We start from the raw sequence: 24,170 nt of genomic DNA, 5'->3' as shown, positions 1-24,170 counted from the left end.
GTCTCTTGGTGGATCTAGTGGATTTTTCCTCACTTTGGTACACGAACTTGCTCCTAACATATGTGCGTCTTGTTGTATGGTGTCGACCCGAGGTGCAGGTGGACCTGCAGGTGGATTTTTTTGATGTAGGCTTAGTGATGCAGCCAGTCCTGAAACAGCAGCTGCTACTTTGTGACACATTTGCAGTGAAATTAGCAGTAATTGCAGACCTCCCTTCCTTCATTTTAGAGTGCATTGTTTTATCACCATGAAAATTGTTAGATGTGATGGGAAGAGAGAGCTTTCTATAGAAAGTGAAGGCTGTCTTGTTCACATCATAATGTAGGTTGTCCGCCCTAATTATAAACCGCTGTTGCTGTCAAAAGCTAAACTTTAAGAAACACTGTCTTTTGGCTTAACTGCTAGTGTTCCTCTCAACTAGCAACAAAAGCTTCCCCTAACAACTTCTTTCCGATCCAGTCCCACTTGGTGATCTTAAGACTTAAAGTAATGTATGCCAGAACAACACCTGCAATAAAGAAAAGATTACAATTACAAATTACAAATCTACTTGGAATCTAATTATAATAGTCAATCCCAAGTTTCTTCAATTACACAACCTTTTCATTAAGATTATTAGCAAATCTGATATTGTTTCTCTTTGTCTGTTGCAGACTGAGGTGATCAAAGGACCATCTGGGAGCGTGGGAATGACTTTCAGGCATGTCCCAGCCAGTGATGGCGACACGGTGCATGTGAGCATAGAGACTGTCACCCCAAACTCCCCAGCTGCCCTGGCAGAGTTACAGAGAGGAGATCGCCTCATTGCTATTGGAGGTTAGTCTTACTTTTAATTTTAATATTCAAATGGAATGTTTGACTTTGTGGATAGTTCATTTGATGGACAATTTTATACGATTTTATAATAGATTTGCAAAGCATCAATCATTCTTCATGTCTGTTTGCATAGGAGTCAAAGTGACGTCCTCTGTCCAAGTGCCGAAGCTGCTAAAACAAGCTGGAGAAAGAGTGATAGTCTTATATGAGAGGCCGGTCCGGCACCAGGTGCCTACTGTGGGTTTGGGGACACTCCAAGAAACCCTAGGCCCAATGGAGGAGCCCAGTTATCTTCATCATCCTGGGGGCTACGAGGAGGACCCAGCCCCAATAACCACCATGGACATATCTGATAACAGAGACAATGACTCTGAGTTTGAGGAGCTAATCGTTGAGTCCAGATCAACTGCAGCTCCAGTCACTGTTGACACTAAGGAGGATTTCCTGCTCACTGTAAACCAAAGTCCCAAAAAAACTGTGGCTAACTTGGCCAAGCCCCTTGGTTCCATCTCACCAATTCTCAACCGCAGACTGAACCTTCAGTCCCCACTCAAACCCCAGCCCAAAGAATCACCAAAGGCACCAACTCTCAAGGCTGCTGAACCTTCTGAACCACCACAGAGACCAATGGTGCCCCCTCCTCCACCACCTGCACGCCCTCCTGTCCCTCCCAGGCCCCATATAAAAGTCACATCTGCCTCCTCAGAAACCCAGAGCCTGTTTGAAGGTAACGAACCTGTGGTGGAAAAAAGTCCAGAGAAAACGCAACCCACTGCTGGCAATGGTGACAAACCAGTAGATAAAATCCCTGTTAAGTCACCAGAGCCGAAGCCTGTGAGCAAGCACCCAGAGCTTGCAGAGGAAATTCCAAATATTCCAGCCACAAACAAGCAAGATTCAGCCAAAGACAAGATATCCGAGAGCTCCTCCAACACTAGAGACAGTGTCGATGAGCAGGGTCTCTGGGAATCATCTGAAACCATGTATCGCAGCAGAGCTGCCCGCTGGAACAAAGCCTCTGTGATCTTTGAGGTGGAAAGTCACTACAAATTCCTTAATGTAGCACTTTGGTGCAAGGACCCCTTCAAGCTTGGTAGTCTCTTGTGCTTAGGGCATGTCAGCTTGCACTTAGAACACATAGCACTGGAATGCTTAGCTACGTCATCTGCTGAATATCAGAGCACCTTTCGTCTATGTGCTCCTGAACCAAGGGCCAGCGTCAGCCGCACTGCTTTGCGCAGCTTGAGCACTCACAAAGGTTTCAATGAGAAACTCTGCTATGGAGATGTTACACTCAACTTCACTTACCTTGCAGATGGGGAGTCAGACCTCTCCAGTGGACTGGTAGAACGTGAGCGGGATGGGAGTCTTCAGGAAGAGAACTTAAAACACCGGGAAAAGGAACGGGAGCAGGTACTCACGGCAACCCGGGATGAACCAAGTTACAGCGGGATGCAGTTTGGAGATATGCGGCACAATTTTCAAGACACTCAGTTCCAGAATCCCACTTATTGCGATTATTGCAAGAAGAAGGTGTGGACCAAGGCTGCCTCGCAGTGCATGACCTGTTCTTATGTCTGTCACAAGAAATGTCAGGAAAAGTGTCTAACAGAGTTCCCTAATTGCGTAGCTGCCTCAGTCCGACGTGGGGCAGATCCTGAGGCCAAGTCTACCATCAATCGGGCAACTACTGGCCTTACACGTCACATTATCAACACTAGCTCTCGACTCCTCAATCTGAGGCAGGTGCCCAAAGCCAGACTTGCAGAACAGGTTGCAGAAATAGGATCAGGGGCGGTGGAGCCTTCCCCGAAACAGACACCTAACACATCTGACAATGAGAGCAGTGACACAGAGACCTATACTGGGGCCAGTCCTTCCAAGCAGCCACCTGGTAGCGGTGGCTCCAAACTGGTGCGCAAGGAAGGTGGGCTGGATGACAGTGTCTTCATTGCCGTCAAAGAGATTGGTCGAGATCTTTACCGTGGCCTCCCAACAGATGAGCGTTCACAGAAACTGGAGTTGATGTTGGACAAGTTGCAGCAGGAGATTGACCAGGAGCTGGAGCATAACAACTCTTTGAGTGTGGAAGAGCGAGAAACAGTTGACTCCCGGCACAAGGTCCTCGTCTCAGCAGCTCTGGCCAAGTCCGGGGAACGACTCCAAGCGTTGACACTGCTCATGATTCACTACCGTGCTGGCATCGAAGACCTAGAGTCTGTAGAAAGCACCTCACCATCTGAACAGCATGGCTTTCCGAAGACCAAAGCTGAGGGTCTGGAGGAGGCGCTGATGGGCACAGAAGTGTACGACAGTGACATTTGCAGTCCTGTTGGTGTTCAGATGCTGGATGAGATTACAGAGGAGCAGATCTGTGTAGAGGCATTACCATAAAGATGACAAAAGGCATCAGGGGCTTGGGATTCAAGAACAAAAACTTTTTCTCAAGTATGACTTGGTTGACCTGTGGGTGTTCCACAGGTGATTGTGAGGTTTGCAAAAGTATTCCTAAAGATGAACTGTCAATTGTGGAATTTTGTGAGAGTGTCAGTAGTTTACCAATTTTTTTTTTTTCTTTTTTTTTTTTACATTTTAATTTTTTTAATAAATATTTTCCCCCATCTTTAGTCCTTAGTTACTGTTTTAAAGGGCATAACCATCAATCTGTAGATTTTCGGCAGTATTACATCAAATACACAGAATATGAGTTCCCATGACATGATCAAACCAAGTTTTACCTGCCTTACCTGAAAGGGGCAGTACATTTTTTTTTTTTTTTTTTTACATAAGCTTCAATAGGGAGAGGTGTGAGCTTGAAGCTAGATAAGCTTAAATACATATTCTTATTTTAACTTTGTGTATTGGTAGAGACTGAATTATATACATGTTTGCTCTTAGTTATGTTCATGGTTGGAAATACCCTGTCCATTGTGTTTTAAGCTTCACGCCCCTCACTACAAAATGTACAAAATAACAGTCCATAAAACATGATGCCATTCCCAACCAACATTTTTCTCTCTGTTAAGCACCTTTTGTTCCTAATTGTTAATTTTAAAGCATAATTTCTTTAATGTTCATGTTTTGTTATTTTTTGAATGTTTAATGTTGAACTGAGAGGGAATCCTCATAGGACAAATAATCTTAAAGTTATTATTTTACTGGGGACCATTCTTTGTCTAATTTAAATTTGTCACAAAGCCAATGTGACTCTTTTCTTTTTTTGAGGGAAGTATATTTATATTACTTATGTATGTTTCATAATATATGTTTCCAATAATTGTCATTATATAATCTCACAATTAATATGTTTTGAGCCTTTATGATTTTTTCTCAAACCAATTTGGATACTTTTTTATCCACCATCAATTGGTCCTGGTGAATGGTTATGTATGTGTGAATGTGTCAGCCTGTTTGTTTTTGGTTTGGTTTATGTATTGGAATGTGTCAATTTATTATCATGCAAGCAAACTTTCAGTATGTCTCACATCTGCGTGCTTTGGCACGCATTGTTATCATTGAAAGTTGATTTTACATGTGTACTAATGAATTTATCTCCCAAATGACTCACTTTACATTCATTATTCCGTTCACCTCTCAGCACATCTCTCAAAGTGTAAAACTACATCATTAAAAACTCTCATTTGTCAGTGCATACAGTATTCCTTAATTCCCAAAGCTAATGTGTACGTTCACAAACAGTCTGTAACCTGTCTGCTGGGCTCAAAAGCTGAGTCAATTGTGGCCTCTGTCTGTATATTGCTGGTTAGTTTTCATTTACTTCATTTACTTTAAATGGACTTGGATTTGATCGAAGAAAGACTTTTTTGCTGTTACTACATACGGTTTGCACATGAACAACTGTAATTGGCTACATGCATTACTGGATCGGTTTCCTGAATTAAAGCTTTTTAGTAAAAACAAATGACTAGGCCTTTAGGTGGCGAGGACCAAACTCCTAATCCAGGCGTGGCCAACTTCGGTCTTGGAGAGCCACAGTCCTGAAGAGTTTTGCTCCAACTCTGATTAAAAACTGACCCGCCTGTAGCTTTCTAGTAACCCTTATACTGCGTTCAAGTCCTCCTGGGAAGTTCGTACTTACGAGTTGTAATTACAACGTCGGGTGCGTTCAAGTCAGTTTAGTCGGCACAAGATGGCGTTGTCCCTTCTTTTAATAAATTACAAGAAAATACAACAGGGTTTGTTAACTCTGCTTATATAAAATGAAGAGCAAAGAATTTGCATCAAGTGTGTTTTGCATTTTTAATTTTTTTTAAATTAATTTATGAAGCCACTTTAATCTGTATCACATAAAAACTTATTGTTATATAGCAATCCTGTCTATCAATTTTAACTAAAAAATTAACGTCAACAACAGATGTTGCATCCATCGATCCATTGATTCTGTCATGTTTCTCATTGACACGCCCCCAACTCGAAAACTCGGAGCTTAAAGAAAATTCAGAGTTTCCCACTCGTAATTATGACTTTGTGGTGGCATTCATGTGCGTTTAACTCGTAAAAACGTATCCGACATGACTTGAACGCGCCATTAGACCTTGATTAGCTTGATCAGGTGTGTTTGATTAGAGTTGGAGCGAAACTCTGCAGGACTGTGGCTCTCCAGGACAGAAGTCCTAGTCTTGTCCTAGTCCAACCAATCTGTGTTAACAGTCGTGCTGTCCTTGTTAACATTTCTGCTGCTAAATCATCTACTCAGTGGGCCTGGGACATCATTTTTAAGGTTTGGTCTCCCTCACCCTGGCCCAATGAGTATGTATTACCATAGAGGACCTTAGTGGGCCCCTCTGGCCACAGGGCCTTGGACAGCATACACTATTCAGCTAGTGTAGAATTGGTTTTTGCTTGTGCAATATTTGCATAAGAAGTTCACTACCACTCCTTTTGATTCACTTGAAGGAATAACATTAAATGGTACGCTTTCTAAATTAGTCATAAAATGACTAAAAAGGCTGTTTTTTTTTTTTTGGCTTCTTGACTAGTTGCTGCTGTTGTAATCCTGTGCTTGTCAATACAACACCACCATCATATGCTCTCAAAATATTTCTCCAATTATCTTTATCACAATAAAAAAAATAAAAAAAAATAAGTATGAAACATCACATCTTCTTTGGCAAACTGTGGTTAAGCTTTTCTGGGAAAGCTCTTGTTCTTATTGGAAGCTGTGTCTTGTTTTAAAGCGCTATTGTAAAAAGCCTAGTAATGTAGGTGACTTTAAACCCTGTTCTTTCTCCCTGGACTTATATAGTGTTCAACATGTGGGTTCATCCTTTCTTTTTTGTTGTTGTTGTTGTTTTTGCTTAATGTAAATATGATTTTGTTCTTTTGTGGGTTTTATTTATGGTGGAGGGCATCTTCCGACAAAGTGCACAGCTTTTAAACTTGCTGCAAGACCTTTACGCACTGACATATCATATTTGCTTATGCACTTGAGATAAATAAATTATTAGAAATGAAAAAAGTTCCTCTGTAATTTTTTCACCTTCTCATTCTTCCCATACACTAATACTGCAACAGTATTAATTTTTAGGTCATCTGTGTTCATTTTCGCTACACTTCATAATCTGAGAAGCCAGTTGCAATGGTATGAAACCAGTGAGAAGAGAACGCCGTGTTGTGCACAAGATACTTCAAAAGATGTGAGTGCAACACTCAAGTACATCCATCTAGCCTGTGTTTAATGGAAAACGTGTATAAAATATGTTTAGTGGGCAAAACTGTATGGACAGTCACTTCTGAAAACCCTGCGAGTTTATATCAGGATTATTATAAACTAAACATTCATAATATTAGCCATTGATAAGACATTGGGAGCAGGTGGCATTTAGTGGTTAGTGGTGAACCCATTAACAAGATTGCCACACTGCAGAATCAATAACAGGAAATAACACACTTAAACCTTGGTCCAACTGAGTAAAGCAAAGAACATTTTTAAATCAATAGAACGTATTAAAGTTGGATTTTCATTGGATAATGCAGTCATGAATTGTCATTCTAGCAGGTTCTCTTTTCATTCCAGTATTGTATGAACTAAAATGAATTGTCAATCATGTAAAGTCAGTTTTGTTTGCAAAATTATTCAAATCATTGGGGAAAAACAAGAATCATGTCTTTTTAAACATTTATTTTCAGTTGCTGTCACACACACATTATCTTCAGAGCTCTAAAGCTGATGTAAAACCTAACCACCAGACCAAACACTGGATATAAAACCAGCAGCTCAACCTCCTAGTTGATATAGTGTAAACACAAACAAGACATACCAGTCTGAAGGCACACACTGACGTTGGCACATACACTAATTTCTGAAAAAAACAAAAAACAAAAAAAAAACAATTTGAATATAAATGACATAATACTCTTCTCAACCCTTACTGGGTAAACAGGTTAAAAACGACATCGAGGTTAAAGGACACTGCTGCAACTCAAACATTGGCAGCACATTTACCAATCTGATTAAACCTGCGTGGACACCTTATAGTTGTGTTTGCATTTAAAAATCTGAGCTTGTTTTAGTTCATAGTGGAATCAACCTGTGCATTACACTGGCGAATTTGACTCTCGTGCATTTGTTCTGTCCACAACTGCAGTTAATGATAGCAGATTGGGAGCAGTGCACCGTTCCTCACATCGAACACAAACATCCTCCGGTTGTGCAGATACTTAAAGCTGAGCTAACATGATTTTTCTCAAAGGCTAGTTCTGGTCGCAACATTTGCGTTAAACGGATTGTAGCTCCAGAGGAAAACATGCTGTGTATCAAATCCATGATTTTATTTTCCTGTGGGCAATAAAAGAATGTTTCCCTCGGTACATCAATGCCAAGAAAATAAAGGAGAATCAATCTATATTGAAGACTTATTTCTAAACTATTTTACTTGTACTAGTCAGATAATTTACCTCCAAAACCAACTAGTTCAGCCCATATGAAAAAGCCTGATATAATCTATTTGATAAACAAAAGATGGGAATTAGACATGCTTTTAATATTAGATTAAGCTGTCATTTAGCATATGAAGAATAGGGTCCATGAAACAATAAGACTGTTTCTCAAAAACACATTTACAGCTACACTTGCCATTAAATAGTGTTTGCAACAGGTTGTCTGATTTTAAGGCATAGAATGTGTATTTATTTAATAATAATAAATAAATAAATTAATAAATAAAACCATTGACCCTGCACAGACACCTGACTTGATAATTAAGCTCATTGCCTAAACTAAATAAATATTTATATTCTTAATAAAACCCCAGTAATTTTATATATGGCTTTAAGATTTAAGGAGCTCAATTTAAGGCCATGTTCATTTCACAGCCAATTCAGTTCTTAAAAAGATTAATAACACAAAGGAAAACAGAGGAAAATGAAAACTCAAAAATGGGAAAGAGCATTATTGAGGCGTTCTTTACTAATGAACGTATTAGCATTCCAGCACATTCAAAGGACTTACTAAAATATATATATATATATATATACTATATACACTTTAAAAGCAAAATATAATCTAAAGTACCTAAAGTATCTGGATGCTTTACAGCAATAATTTACTTTTATTTAACTAAACTGAAACAGTTTGTCACCATGTGTATTCAAAATGTAGCTGTGGCTCATCTTTGATAATACAGTACATCATTTTTAGCGACATCACGTAAGTCACACAAACAGAACGGTACAGGAGGACTTGTTGACATTCTGCTTGATTATCTGATGCTGTCAGACCTTTTGCTTTTTCAAAAAGCAAAAAAAAAAAGAAGACATATTTTGAAATGTGTTAAGCTTAGGACCTACACTCCAACACAAGAATATATTAAAATCTCCTCTCAAAAGCCTAAATTAAAACAACAGCAATGTAATTTATTAATGTACCAGATTTGAAGAAATCGATCCCAAATGTAAAAATTCTAGTTTTAATTTGCTTTAAATGTTCTTCAGCTGTTCTCTATAATGTATTATGTAGTTTGAACCGATTATGATACGAATAGCAACATTTTAAGGCCCATTTCGAGGTGTGATATAATCCATTTATCTGACTAGAATCCACCTTCACTGACGTTTACACCTATGAAAAGACTTCAACAGGACTGATAGATACATACTTTCCTACCACCACAGACAAACAATAAATATCCAATACATATCTGTCCATTAGGTCATACTGAATGAATATTTTCAACTACCCTGTCTGACTTTTGAATGAGAAAATATGAATAGTGTTATGCTGAATAAAATTGTATTTAATGTTATCCTTTTATCCGCTCTCAAATCCTGCATTTTCAATCACACACAAATGTTATCCATATCGATAAGGCTGTTGGTTAGATATTTCACCTCTCCCACATTGAGAACAAACGGCAACAAGAACAACTTTGGTTTGCTTCAGAAGAACATGACCATCACGACCACAGGACAGTGTTGGACAGATAAGGGACATTCTCACAAATTAGCATTGTGGTTTTCCTCTTTCAAACAACAAAATAGATACTCTGGGTGACATACATGGCTGAGGGCTGAGGCCTATTCAGGGCTCTCAGGATCAAAATCCTCGCCCATTTGGTAGCTGGAGCCCTGGGTGGAGTAGGAACGGGTCTTCATTGAACAGCTAGAGTCCATCAAAATGGCCTGAGAAAGACACAGAGATAAGAAACCATCATTGGTGAGCGCTACACCTCACAGCTTATGCTGTTACATTTACCTATCACATACAAACCACATCAAAGCAAAAATACTGTGCATTTACATAGACGCAGCATATATGTATTTACACAAGAATTCCATATGCAGAAAAAAATGTAGACCTCTGTAGACCTGCAGTTATGTGTGACAAATAAAAACAACACCAATGAATCAATGATTAACTTTAAAGAAAATAAGGAGTAAAGTATTGAACAAGAGGGATGAATTTGCATAACCTCACTGTCTCCATCAGCAATATGAATTCACACCCGATATGACCATATGTGATGTCATCAACTGTGGGTGGAGCTGATCTCATTGGCAGTACACCACTGATAGTGAGAGATGGTGGATTTATTGCACTGTGATTGAATGAGGCTTTGATAAAGAGTGCGTAAGCACAGAGGCGTAGAGATCTGGCTTGTGTGCGTGTGCACGTTAGTGTAGTGCTCCTCTTGAGAAAGAAAGACCATGATGCTTGGCTTTGATCACGCAGCATTTGAGGGCAAACGCACGAATCTGTTCAGATCAACATCACTCTTTGATCTTAGCTTGAGGGCATCCTGCGCAGTTTTTATTTGTATCTATTATGTAACATAATTTCCTATTGCAGTCATATTCTATCATGTCAGTGACTTGAAGTTAGAGATGAAATCAAAAGGAAAGCGTGTGTAAATGGCAGGTGGAGAGTGAACATATGGTTACTACTGGAATAATAACAATTATAATAATGAAGAGAATATGGATATGAGTCAGGATACGTCCATCTTTTTTGGCATCAAAGTGCAAAAATCACAAATAAAAACTGTCCATATTAAAGCCAACATGAAATCAAAATGGACTCTTGTTTACTGGTCTTTTTGTAAATGCTTTGTGCATGTAAATGTTTGTCTTTGCAAAAAATTGTTATTCCACTGAAATGACGTATCATTATTTCTGACATGACTTTGGCATTGTTTGCTGTTGGATCAGCTATTTATCAAACATGCATTTGGCCTGGATCCATTCTGGTTTGTAATGATGTCTGTAACATCATCTGATCCATTCCCTATGTATAAAGTCAAGTCCCTACAATTCTTCTCATGAAATATCCTGTTTTGGGTGGAAATTGTCACATTTTGGGAGTAAAACGGATTTCAAATGAAAATTTACTTGGAATTGTAAATATATGCACATGAGCTGTAACTGCTGTAGTATTTGTGTTAAAGAGTGAGTAGATTGGAATGAATTTAATGTATGCTGAATTGATGGATGACATATTGTGGGGTCTGACCATCTTTTCCTCGTTGGCGGGAGGATTTCTCAGGAAGAAACAGAGAGGAGCAAACAGGATGTCTATTACACCAATGATGGTCATGAGCCAGGGAAAGCCGATGCTCCGCGCAATCGCTCCGCCTGCTGATGGACCTACACAACACACACACGAGTGTTAAATGCTGTTAACACATTCCTCTAAAAACCTTCCAAGTAGAAATTCAAATTAATAACATAATTGGAAAAATTACCTATTGCAAAGCCCATGCAGAAGGCAACATCAGCAATGGCATACACACTACCATACACAGACACATGCCTCAGATCTACTAGGTAACCCATGATAGGCATCATAGAGGAGTCCACCATACCTGCAGACCACAAAATATGGACTATTTCATAAAGTGGGTCTAATGCCATTAGTGAAATGCTCCTATTTTGCATTTTCTAATACAATTTTCATTACAAATTCTACAGTATTATAATCATAGCAATTTTGTTTGTTTACTTTCATTTTAATTTTTTCATTTCATTTTAAATTATACAAATTTTAAAAGAGAACCACCTCTACAGTGAATATGTTACATTACAGTAAGTAAGTTACACTGAATTGAACCTATTTTATGTCTGTTGAACATTACAGTTTTTGAACTGAACCCAATCAACACTGAACTGATCGGAGCTGAATAATGACGCTGTTGTCATTTTAGCCCTGCTAAAGTCCTACTACAATCTCTTTTGTATAAAGTGCAATATAAATACAGGTGATCTGATTTGATATTAACATAGTACAATAGTATTTTAAGAAATTCTGATATAGATAGAGTAAAGAGCAAAGCTTACCTATTGCAAATCCAACTCCAAAGTTTGGCACAATGAGTCCATATATGTCTTTTGCAAGAGGCACCTGTAGAACAATTAGAAGAGCTCAATACTGGAAGATGCCACATATTTTTTTATAACTTATTGATTACGTGAAAACATCAAATGCAGTTAACATTCTGTAGAACAGAAGACTTTTCATAACCTTTTTATCCCTGATGTTTTTTCCATAAGCAAAATTCCAAATGTGTACTTGACTCTCATCTGAACTTGTTTTCCAGTCTAATCCGATAAGCATCTATAAGAGAACAGACTGTCTTCCTGCTTAGCAGGATATGTCCAGGGCAAAGACAGTCAGAGCTCTAATTTCAAAATAAACCTTCTTTCCAGCCCTCAACCAAGATAGTGGGCAATACAACTTCTTAGGCCTCTGCAGTATTGAAACGACAGATGATAAGGTGTTGAAATATTCACAGGTGTGGTGTGTTCTCTGAGAGAAGTTAATCCCTGACAGGGATTTCGTCTAAAAGAACTTACACAGAGAATGCTGATTCCAACCAGAAGCATCCCTATAAGTGAGCACAGCCATCTACAGAGAGAGAGAGAGAGAGAGAGAGAGAGAGAGAGAGAGAGAGAGAAACTGAAGATGAAGCCTGCTGTTCTGAACCAGAGGTTGACTGGGGACTAAGACATTCAGTAACAAACCTTAGGTCACAAAGCTCACAACAACAGCACCAGTCCTAATAGAGATATATAAAGTTCATAAAATGTCACAGTGCAAATCTACAGGCCCTGCTGTGTTTTTCCACTGACAATTCAAATGCTTTGCCAGACATGCCTGCCTTTTCTTAGAAACCAGGGCTCGATATTAACGCTTGTCCGGGACAAGTGGATTTCGTGAAAGGGCAATTGAAAGAGAATTTTACTTGCCCGACCGGACAAGTAACCTGATTAAAATGTCAATAACTAACAAAAACTAGGGCAGCACTGAAACTTTGCCATCACAGGAATAAATGAACCTTTAAAATATTGTAAAGTACTGTTTTTTTTTTATCAAAAATCTATCTGTCTATCCATCTATCTAATAAATAATAAATTATATTTACTAATTTTAATGAAAACAAACATAATTCTGTAAGAAATATTCATGGCCAATAATATTCTCCCAGTCGCCATTGGCAGGTGTGACAGACTTAATTTTGGACCCTGCAGACATAACATATTCTGATAATGGGAATTATGTCTTTGCCTCTTATAAGTGCCTATAGCTCATTTTAAGTAGTGTGTATAGTATAAATAAACAAATAAACAGCATGCTGAGACTGATTTTTTAAAACACAATTACAAAACCTGGTGACAGAAACTCATTTAGTGCTCTTTCAAAACAGAGGAAACTGATAGCAAAGCGGAGGAAGATAAGGCAAGAGAAGTAGGGAAAAAACGCATTAATTTCCCTCTCCTACCTCCCCATTTTGTGAGCCAAAACGGCAAAGATGTTGGTCCCTATTAGATATGAGATGCTGGCTGGCAGGAACGCAACCCCTAAAAGGAGAAAGGAGAGAGAGGGGAGAGCTCAGATAAGAAGACACAATATCAGTTTGATCTCAAAGCTGCTGTTCGTCTCACAGATGCGGTTATGAAGCTGCTTCTCTCATTCTCCCGCTCCTTCTCTTTCATTAGCTCTCTTGCTTTCCTTTGCCTGCCAATAACACCTCAATATCCTGCCAGACCAAAGACACTCCCTTTCCCATCCTCACTCTCCCTGTTTCTCTGCTTTCCTTTCTTTCTCGTTCTCTTTATTATCTGTCAAAGCTTTGTAAACAGCATGAAAACTGTGGAGAAACCCAGAAGACACTAACTGTTTAAATTGTATTTTACAGTGTGGAGGGTGACGTGCACTGTACGGAGAACAAGAGTTTAGTCCTTTTAGTGCTTTTTCTTTACACAATTCTGGAAGTATGTGGGAATAATTATTAAACTATTCTAAAAATATTATTACTATTAGCAAATTGTGTGAATCTGTGGACAGAAATATGTAATTTGATTCCCTCACAAAAAAACTAAACAGATATATATAAAATTAAGAACATTATGACAAAAAAAGGACATTTCCTCCTAAAATGGTATTCAAATTTCATTCCCATTATAATAAAAGAAATTCATTCTCATTACTATAATGCAAAAAAATCACATTGTCATTTATACGATAAAGAAAATCATCCAGTTCAGGCCCAATCATTTTATAGTTATAATTTTATAATCATTTTATAGATTATATATAATTAGAATCAGCATAAATTAAGTTTAGTAAATAAATTTAGTAATTAAATCACAAAAAAAGTTACAATTCAAACAAATAAATAATACTATTAAAAATAAATAATATATTATTATTTAAAATATATTTTTAAATATTTTTTTTTTCTTTTAATTTTGCTGTAAAATACGATCTGGACATTTTTATTGATATTCACTGTTTTTAACTCTTTACTAATATTGGCTGTCTTTAGCTTGTGTCCCTAATGTTACATTAATATACTAATAATAAAACATAATTTATGCCTTATTTGCTGTTTCTTTCACTTCGTCCATATTTCATTGTAAATTATGACCTATTTTCCATCTTGCCCACAGTAAAAATTTCTCTGGAAAAACAAGAATTGAAGAAATGTGTAAGTGTGCACATTAACAAGAAGCACATTCTCCAACCTAGCTGCCATTTCCTGGGACACATTGTCTCCATCATCCAGATGGGCAGAGCTGGCTCCAGCATAGCAATGGCCATGTTAGCAAAACAAATAGAACCTGAAAAAGAAAATGAGGAGGGTAAGTGGATTCATCCTCTGAAAAATTCTCTCTTTCTGTCCTTGTTTCCCCACTCCCTCAGCACCCATTCTTTTCCTTTGTCAGATATAATAAACAGCATCATCTTGCCCCTGCACTCAGGCTGTAATTGGAGAGGAGGGGAGGAAGAGACAAACACAGATGTGATTCTTGACCACTTCACTCTCTCTCTCTTTCTCACATATACACACACTTGACACTTTCTTATCCTTCTCTGTCACAGAAAGGTGACCCACTTAAATGTGTCACACCCCCTAAAGCACAATTAGTGTCTTGCATAATTGGTTAAACCATTGGTTTCTTTTTTCACATGTATTCAAAGACATACATATCTGAATCTATTCAACTTTAAAAAGATAATAAGGTTTGCATTTTTTGTTTTTGATAAAACAGTAGGAATGAACAGTTTATTTGTCTGGTCTGACCTGCTGCGATGAGGATGTATGGATCCTTCATGAGGGTAATTATTGATGTTCCTTTTTGGCTCTGGAAAAAAATTAAAACATCAGTTCATTAAAATAAAGTAAACAATTCACCCTGAACATCAACGTTGCAGTGGAAAAACAACTGCAACGAGGCCCTTGCCAATCAAAAACGTGTCATATACTGGGTACATGGTCTTGGGCCACAGGAAACAAATCCTGGATACCACAGTTATCCATTTATTTCTTAGGGGAAAAATCAAAAGAAATGTTTTCTATAAATTTTTGCTACATTTGAAGTAGGGGTGTCCGATATCACGATTTTTGAACGAGGATAATTAAAATGTCTCCACAATCAGCTTTTGAAGAAATAATGTAGTGCCAGTTTTACACTGACGGGACACTGCACTCATTCGCAATCACAAAAGTACTTTATTTGCATGTGCTTTAAAGCCTTGCCAGTAAAGCAATTCATTCGTGTGCTGTTCTGACATCTGCACACTTAAAGCGCTTGCACTCGAAAAAGCCTGTCAAACAGCACCTGATTACTGGACTAAGTTATCTTTCACGTCTGATTGCGCTAATACTGTCAAAAACACACAAGGTTTACATATAAACTGTAAGTTTGTTTATGTCTAAAGTGGAGGTGAACAGTTAAGAGAAAAATGGATGCGTGCCTGTATTTTAGATGTGTGCAGGTCTTAAAGTGACAGCAGACTAAAAGTACTTAACATAATGTAATGTAAACACAATGTGTCATTAAAGGGATAGTTCACCCAAAAATTTTAATTCTGTCATTATTTACTGACTCTCATATTGTACAAAACCTATATTAATTTCTTTCTTGTACAGAACACGAAGTAGACATTCAGAAGAATGTGGGTAACCAAGCAGTTGCTGGTTCCCATTGACTTTTATAAAGTCACTGGGGACCAGCAACAGCAACTTTATCCACATTCATCAAAATAACTGAAAATAACTTTCAACATAAAAAACAAAATAAAGAAACTCATTCAAAACAAAAACAACTTGAGAGTGAGTAAATGGTGTCAGATTTTTCATTTTTGGGTGAACTATCCCTTTAATGTTATTTAAATAACAAAACAGAGAAAAATCACTCACTGCTCTTGACTGAAGAGCTTTAATAATGTTCATTTAATAAGAATCTTTGTATAATTTATACAGTGAAGTGTATGTAGCGTTGTATTTTTATATTTTGTTCATTCAATTTCTTGAATGCTGCTAAATACACTGCTAAAGTTCACACTGAAGCAACATTTTTTACATATATACAGGATATAATAAGACATTTATTTATTTACAACAAAAAAACAGGATATAATAAGACATTTATTTATTTACATATTTGATGTGGGAACTGAGGCATCTTTAGTGCAAATGTCTATGCTACATTTCTTGAAGGGACTAAAAGATTTCAGAAATAATATTTCCTTTTTTTTTTTTTTTTTTTACTTTAGGTATGACTTTTGCTAAAAGAAAGGTAAAGCATATTAGTTAACAAATTATTCTAGTAAGTGATTAAATGATGATACGTATACTTTTTTCAATGTTAAAAATGTTTCATCTATCACAGCATAATACATAGAAACACATAGAGACAATGATTAAACCATTTGTAGGTTGATAGGAAACATTGCTCTGGTTTTAAGCAACAGCGACATTAGCTCAACCAATGACATGAATTTGGGGCATTATTTTTATTTAACCAATGGTAGACAGGGAGACTGTTTCGGTAACCTATGTGAACATCATTCTTTAACATTTCACATTTCATTATGATGTAAGTGACACGCTACAGCTTTAAAATGTGAAATTGTAGTTATGATATTTCTTGTGTTGGAAGAAATACCCGTAGTGATGCTAACTTTCAATTGATTTTTTTTTTGGAGCCGTCACCAGACAAAGACTGACAATTACCCCCTCATAAAATCAGCACTTCTTTACTCCACTTCACTGCACATACTTCTCTGTGGACATGTCATCCCACTCAAAACACCCTGTCACATTCAGTTGTACTGCCCTAACCAGGTTAATTAATTCTGTGAATGATCACAGCCCCCAAACAATTAGTTGTCACTCACTGCTATTCTTTTTCATAATCCTGTTGGATATTGACACTCCAAGCATTATTGACCTGATTGATTACTGATTTGAGATTACCGGCCCACCACCTTCTGGTCTTAACTGTGGTATGATGACAAAAGAAACTGACCTTTTAATTGAAGTCACTCAGATGTGTTGAAAATGTAATCTTTATGTCACATACTTCATCATGTAAGAGCTTTTCTTAGTCAGTGTATATTAAATCTTAGCCAAACAACCTGCAAAAAGTACAGAAGGACACTTTTTTTTTTTTTGCTTTCTTAAATTGTTAAGCTCACTTGTCTTAATTACTCTTTCACATCACTAACTGACAATATACAAAAATAAAGGTTCAAAAAGGTTTTTTTGCAGTTATGACACAGAAAAACAATTTTTGTTTCCCAAATCACCTTTTTGTGAACAGTTCTTAAAAGATTTTTTTTTTCTTAGCGTGAAGAACATTTTAAAATCGAAAGGATTTTTTTTTTTTAACAATAAAAAGTTTCCATGGATATTAAATGTTTTTCCATAAATTCCAATAAAGAACTTTTATTTTTAAGAATGTAGCAACATTTCCCATTAGATTTATTTTAAGCTTATTTATTGCTGGAAAACATAACCCACTGTTAGTGCTTCATTCCACATGAAATACGACAAGATCCCATAGATCACCTAAACACAAGTAGCTACATAAACACACACACTGTCTGAAGGGGCACTTGGGGTCTCCGTAGTAACTGATAGCATCAACCCCATTGATCAAAGTCAGAAATGCTTTGATTGGATCAGCCACTCCACTGTACATTTCCTATTACTGTGATGCAAACCAAAGCATTATTCCAAATACACTGTCCATCTACACACATTGCTATCAACATTCACTACAATCTACACATACATACACACTGTAATCCATATAACATATTTTCAATCCCAAATACATTTTGTTTAAAAGTACCCAGTGTGAGAGACCCAAACTCCTCTTGCAAATCATTCTAGTCCTGTTACAGATAAGACTAGACCAATAATAGTAAGAAAGAAATCATTCCCAAAGCTTCTTCTCCCAGTTTCTGCCCACAAGAGGAATACTAACTAAAGGTTCAATATAATGTGTAGCTTGTTGAAGCTACATCTTCCCAATTACAAAATTACAAACATGAGCCCAAATCATGATTAATAGGCTTTGCAAAATCTAATGCTAGGTCATAGTAAGCTTCTTGCTCAGGATTTTAGCCAAAACAATTGACATTTTAAGTCCCAAATATCATTGTAAATAACAGTGTAGCTATAAAACCCAAGTATTCACACCTAAACACACATTCTTTGTCAAAATGCTTACACAGATGCTTACGCAGAGCTTGACCTTTATGTGAGTGTTTACCTAATACTATACATCACTTTTAGATCAGTTAGATCAAATTAAATCAGGAAAGAAGGTACTGTACTCACCTCTGGATCAACTTTAGAAGGCTGAAGCACAAATAGCTGCAGAGCTGTTCATGAAAATGAGAAAAAAAAAACAAGTCAGATATAAAGCCAACATTATTTAGGATCAGAAATTCAGTTATAATGAGTTTCTGTCATCAGCATTCAATTCCACATTTCTATCACAATAACACAAAGCTTTACTGCTTAATCTATCATTCTCATTGTTTTGATTGGAAAAATGTTGGCAAGCTTAAAAAAGAGAGATTGATGAACTCACCTCCATCAAGCACCGCCAGCACTGCCAGGATAAGGAAAGGAGCCGTCTTACCAACAAACTCATACATGACACTTCCAAACGGAGGGCCAACTGCACAACACACACACATATATACAGTATACTGCATACTACTCAAAGACTAGATGCAAGTACTGCTCCTCAAAGTATCTTTACTTTGAAAACTCTTGTCATTGCCAATATGCTTTGAATTAACACAGGCCACAAATCCAATACTAATTGCTCTGGAGAACAGTTTACATTACCAAGGTTACCAAACCACAGTGAAACAATAATGTGTTCTGCAGCAACAAACCCATTTCAAGTCTGAAACTATCCAGATGAATATAGTTTTATAGGTTTTAAGTGAAATTACTGTGCTCCATTTTTCTGCTGCTCTCCACTTGATTAACAAGTACAGTATTTGCGCACTTTAATGACGCTAGCAAAATGTAATCACTTAGGACAAAATAGCTCTTATCCAGTGGATCAACATTTTTTAATGCCTTACTTGCCATTATGAATAAAATAATGGACTATCAGGGATTAAACATCCTGCAACAGTGGTTAAAGCATGACATCATTAACAGGAAGCACCAGGTTCAGGCCCCACTCAGGGCATTTCTTCTGACCACTGCTCTTGGGCTTTAAACATGCCACTTAAAATTACCTCCAAACCTTAAACTCCAAGGCACTTAATGCATAACCCCCCCGTTTCTAGGATTCAAGATCTCCATTGTACCTGTTTTGCAGATCAATATATATATATATAATAAAATCCTAATCATACAGTACACACCCAAAACTCCCATGGCTAGGCCTCCCAGAGCAATTCCTATAGCATTTCCTCTTTCCTCATCATCTGTGTAAACACTTGCCAGCATCCCCATACCTGTATAATGACACACAGAAATAGTTAGTTACAGAGGGTAAAGTTTTTTTCTTGTCTGTTATATTAGTATTTTGTGCAGTGTTGTGCAATATAACAGTGTTGTGCAATATAATAATATTTAAAATTTCTTAAGCTTTTTTAGCATCCATCAGTGTGACATCACAAAAAAATACTTTTATGCTCTTTTTGAGGTGTACATATTTCTGTGTTCAAGCTCTTTCAAAAGACTGAGGTAAATGTGGTTCATTACAATATAGACCCTTTAAATTCTAGCAATAAACCAAAAAATAAACTCAATAACGTATGAATTTTTACAATGAAATCACTAATCAGGAGCCAGTTTTATAATTAAGATCCAAGGCTGTATACATATTTGAATGGGAACAGGATGCATTTTACACAAGCACCTGAACACCATTAACTTTATCAGGCTTTATGCATGCAGAGTTCTGAGAACATCAAAGTCAAATGCGTTTTAGCACACTCAAGATTTACTAAGGGATAATAAAGCATTACGTTGCAGCTTTTGACAGAATACTTTTGAATTCTAACATAATATTGTACAAGATCTGTTACCCGCCACAGAAGAACAGGAGGAGCCAACACCTTGTAGAGATCTGGCCAAAAACAGCAACGTATAGCTTGATGAAAACGCAAACACTTCACACAGAGTAAAACAGACAGGAGAAAAAGAAAAAGTAAACATATTTATCATAGAAATAGACAACGGATAGCTTGTAGCTAAATCTTACATTGTATAAATATATGGCATCTTCTCCACCCCTTTCCATAAAGACACTTAGTAATTAGATTAATGTTTAAAAAAAAGGTTAGAAATGACTCTTTATGTACTCACTTAGGGTTGACACAAACATGATGCAGAAACCAGCAAACATCGGGATCTGGTATCCTATTCTGCAATTATAAATAAGAAATGAATCACGAATGTCTAACCTATGGAACTTAAAACTCTTGCACCAACTTTTTTCATTTTACACACAAACATTGAACTTACAGTGCTGGCATCACTCATAAGTCAAATTAATATTTTCTTTTATTATAATAATTATAAGATCATATAAATAATGTATTTTTGCTTCTGCTTCACATCTTGTGAGTTACACTTTGTGTACCACTAACAGTGATGCGCATTGCTACAAAATATTATAGCTGACCGATCCCAAGATTTTGGCAAGCTCTAGTGGGATCCGATCAATGCAGCAGTGATGAATTAAACTGGACAGGCCAATACTAAAGGGGTGACGGCACATGCACGAGTGATCAAACTACTGCTGATCACTCAACAGACAGAGGCAGAAAGACAATTGCACTGCAATATTCACCTTACTTACACTCCATTTACACTCACTGCATGCACAAAATATCATGCAATCTCATGCTCCTTTTGAGAGAAATGGTAGCTGCTGTACTTTAAACGTGTGATTTTGCCTTAACCCACCTGTTGGTAAGGGGCCCTATAAAGGGGTTAGTAATTAACTGTACTGTTGCTTTAGAGGCAAACAACAGACCCACTTTCACATTCTCATTCAGAAGCTGGTCATCTGCTTTAGGGCAGTCAGACTTATTTTGAGAGGGCATCACAGAAGTAGGGGCCGGGGTCATTGGGCCAGCCGTGCTCATCTGTGGGCTGAGACCGGTCAGGCGTGTTGTGTTATCATACAGAGACACAATGCTCTGAAAGGTGCCAGATGGGGACAGAGGGGACATGGAGTGATTCCGGACCGACTGAGCAGCCTCATCATCCACTGAGTACAGGTAGCTTGGAATAATAGGCACTACAAGAGAGGAAAGAGCAGAGATAATAATAACCATGAGATAGAGACAGTGATATCAATAATTTGTTTATACATAGTCTTAAATTATATCCTACAATACTTAAGGGTTCCTCACAGACTTGAGGTTTCACAGTAAGCAAGCTTTGTTCTACTCTTAAAACATAACGTTCAGAAAATCACGCATTAGTTTTAGACAACTAGAATCAGTTTACCAATCATTTTACAAATAAATAAATAAATACAAATTAATTTCAAAGATTTTTCTATCTGTGTAAGCCCACATATGACCTTTCTTGTGAACAATATTGGGTTTCTTAGATGTGTTTGACATTATCATGCATAAATAACCCACAGGGACACCGTGTGCGATAACGCTCAAAAGCCTCTTCATTCAACACTTGAGCCAAAGAACGACAGGTTCAGTTTTCGCCTGGTTCCATCTGTATGTACACACAGGCCATATTCATCTTGTGTATTATTTCCAGCTGAATTACCGTGGCCGTTTCTTGGCTCGCGGACGTGAGAACAAACAAAGACAGTTTAGAGCGCGCGTCACACTGTCACATTATGAGACTCTCGTGCGGACGGAGCTCTGGCAGCGTTAGAGGATATGATATGCTACTTTAATTCTGATCAACCGCAGCCACTAGAGCAGCCGACAATTTAGAGTTTACACGGGGAAACAATCGTTTAGGATAGTTAAAGGTATTTTATTCATAGGCGCATTAAGCAGATTGATCATTTTACTTTTAATGCACTTTCCCCCCCTGTCTTAACAAATAACGTTTTTGAAATACTTTAAATCAAACAATTTATTTAAATTAGTATTGATTTAAAATCGATTATTAAATAAATAAATCAATCAATAAATATTACATATATACAAAAAAAAAATCCAATGATAATTTTGTTTATTCGAAGACCCGCTCTATTAATTATTTACGTGCAGTAATTAACATTTGTATACTGTTAGTGACACTTTTTCACATTTTCATAATACATAATGCAACATATATCAAATTGATATATAAATATATATAGGCTATATATCAAATTGATATATAAATATATATATATAATATATATATATATATGAAAATATAGGCTATAAATATATGAAATGGTAAGTTTTGTGAATGTTACAGACATTTTAGGCTATATTATGACAGCATAATATATGATAATATATTTTATCATAAAAATGCATCTTATGTATATAAGCATTGCATGAACAGTTTATCATTGGTCGCTGTGAGGGATTTGTGCTCTTCGCATCATATGTGCCTGCACATGTAACAGGTGTGAACAACAGTAGCACTTACCGACCACCGTCAACAGCATGTTGTCCAACAGCAAAGCAATGAAAACGATCAACAGAATCAGCCTCCGAGACTGTCTTTCTTCTCTTAGCCATGTTAATAAACTAAAATCTCTAAGAGCATCAAATAGGCCCATTTTAATCAAATCCAAATTCCAAAGAGCGACTGAAAAAAGATCCTGCAACGAAAATAATAATAATACAAAAAAAAAGACTGTCAAAGACCATCAGTGACATCAAAACATTATAAAATGTTTAATAATACGCTACAGAGAGGAACCTTGGGGGATGAATACTAATATGAGAGAAATAAGTCAAATATTCAACTAAATTTAAACTTTTATACAATTATAAAAGTATGCACTGAAGCTCTCTGAAAATAATACACTATGAACATTTTCCCTTTCTTGTAGGCTACTCCCTCCAACATAACCCCCCACCAAATCTAAATATTTGCGCTGAAAAATATATTGAGTATGGTTTTAATTCTTACCTTATAAGCACATTTGCATTGAGCTTTGCTGTCAGATCCAGCAGATGAAAGGCACGCTGGATGCGGAGCGTTTTAGGTGCTTGACTGGTGTTTGACGTCACGCTGTTTCACAGAGAGCTCAAATGGGTGCAATGTTGTGCTGTGACACGAATGAACGTCACATAAAAATGAGAAAGGCAGGAGCACCTTATTTACTGTTATTAGCTTCATTTTATTAATCTATTTAGACACTACTTCATTTAAAATCAAGTTAAATATAAGTTCTTTATAGGCTATTATTTTCAGATTAATTTGATACAAGTCGTATGTGCGCTTTAAGATTGTGATGCGGCTCTTTTAGCCATCTTTACAAATATTAGGAAGTTATTTGCAGAAGGAAATTTGCAATCACTTTGGTGAGACGTTAAACAGAAGCAGCTTGACATCAAGTGTTTCAGTGCGTTTTATCAGATGGGTGAAATCAGCAGCCTTCTTTCTTCAATTTATTTTACAACAGCGCCATCTTGAGTGAGGTGTTAGGTTTATGCATTTGGTAGATGCTTTTATTTGAAGTGTCTTAAAGAAAATTCTGGCTGTATTTTGTAGCGTTTGTGCCCAGCTAACAAAAATATTTTCTTTTTTGCTAACGTTCCCATTAAGTGGAAAACGTTATTTCTGAATGTCCCTCCGAAACGTTTTTCATGGGCATGCGAACGTTAAAAGGAACATTCCATTGTATAATTGTGCAAGCATTATGGAAATGTTATTTTTGAATGATCTCTCAAAGAGTGCAATTAAAAATGTAAGGCAAAAAAAATAAAAAGTTGTATAGGCTAAATCATGCATTTGTTCTAGACCACATACTTTTTAACGAACGTTCAGGAACGTTTTAACGAACATTACTGGAAGAACATTTGTTCATAACTTTGAGAGAACCCTGCCAAATGATGAGAACGTTGCCTGTTAGTTAGTTGAGTGTGTTTCTTAGGAATTAAACCTTTGACTTTGGTGCATCTACTCCAGCATCAGTTGAGA

At 36.9% G+C, this 24,170-nt stretch overlaps 2 protein-coding genes across 2 annotated transcripts in view; one reads left to right on the top strand and one right to left on the bottom strand.

Moving 5' to 3' along the window:
- LOC109108021 (PDZ domain-containing protein 8-like) overlaps positions 1-6,295 on the top strand; it is a 34,928-nt gene extending 28,633 nt beyond the window's left edge. Inside the window, 2 exon segments of the mRNA XM_019121197.2 lie at positions 654-816; positions 950-6,295. Of these exon segments, the coding sequence (XP_018976742.2) occupies positions 654-816; positions 950-3,210 (2,424 nt within the window). The 3' untranslated portion in view covers positions 3,211-6,295.
- Positions 6,296-6,943: 648 nt separating this feature from the next.
- Positions 6,944-23,272, bottom strand: LOC109108023 (synaptic vesicular amine transporter-like). The gene is made up of 16 exons (XM_042773990.1): positions 23,157-23,272; positions 22,668-22,842; positions 21,009-21,345; positions 20,406-20,464; positions 20,126-20,209; positions 19,457-19,549; positions 18,661-18,750; positions 18,405-18,448; positions 14,856-14,916; positions 14,296-14,391; positions 13,050-13,128; positions 12,124-12,175; positions 11,608-11,671; positions 11,016-11,135; positions 10,784-10,917; positions 6,944-9,456 (listed from the first exon to the last, which is right to left on the bottom strand). Exons 2-16 carry the CDS (start codon positions 22,798-22,800, stop codon positions 9,352-9,354), a joined length of 1,551 nt encoding a protein of 516 aa, XP_042629924.1. The 5' UTR covers positions 22,801-22,842; positions 23,157-23,272; the 3' UTR covers positions 6,944-9,351.
- Between the last annotated feature and the right edge of the window lie 898 nt (positions 23,273-24,170).

Source organism: Cyprinus carpio, chromosome A17 (genome assembly GCF_018340385.1).
Source record: "Cyprinus carpio isolate SPL01 chromosome A17, ASM1834038v1, whole genome shotgun sequence".
Lineage (NCBI taxonomy): Eukaryota > Metazoa > Chordata > Actinopteri > Cypriniformes > Cyprinidae > Cyprinus > Cyprinus carpio.
Note: the sequence above shows the minus strand (reverse complement) of the source record. Positions and strands in the feature narration are given on the sequence as shown.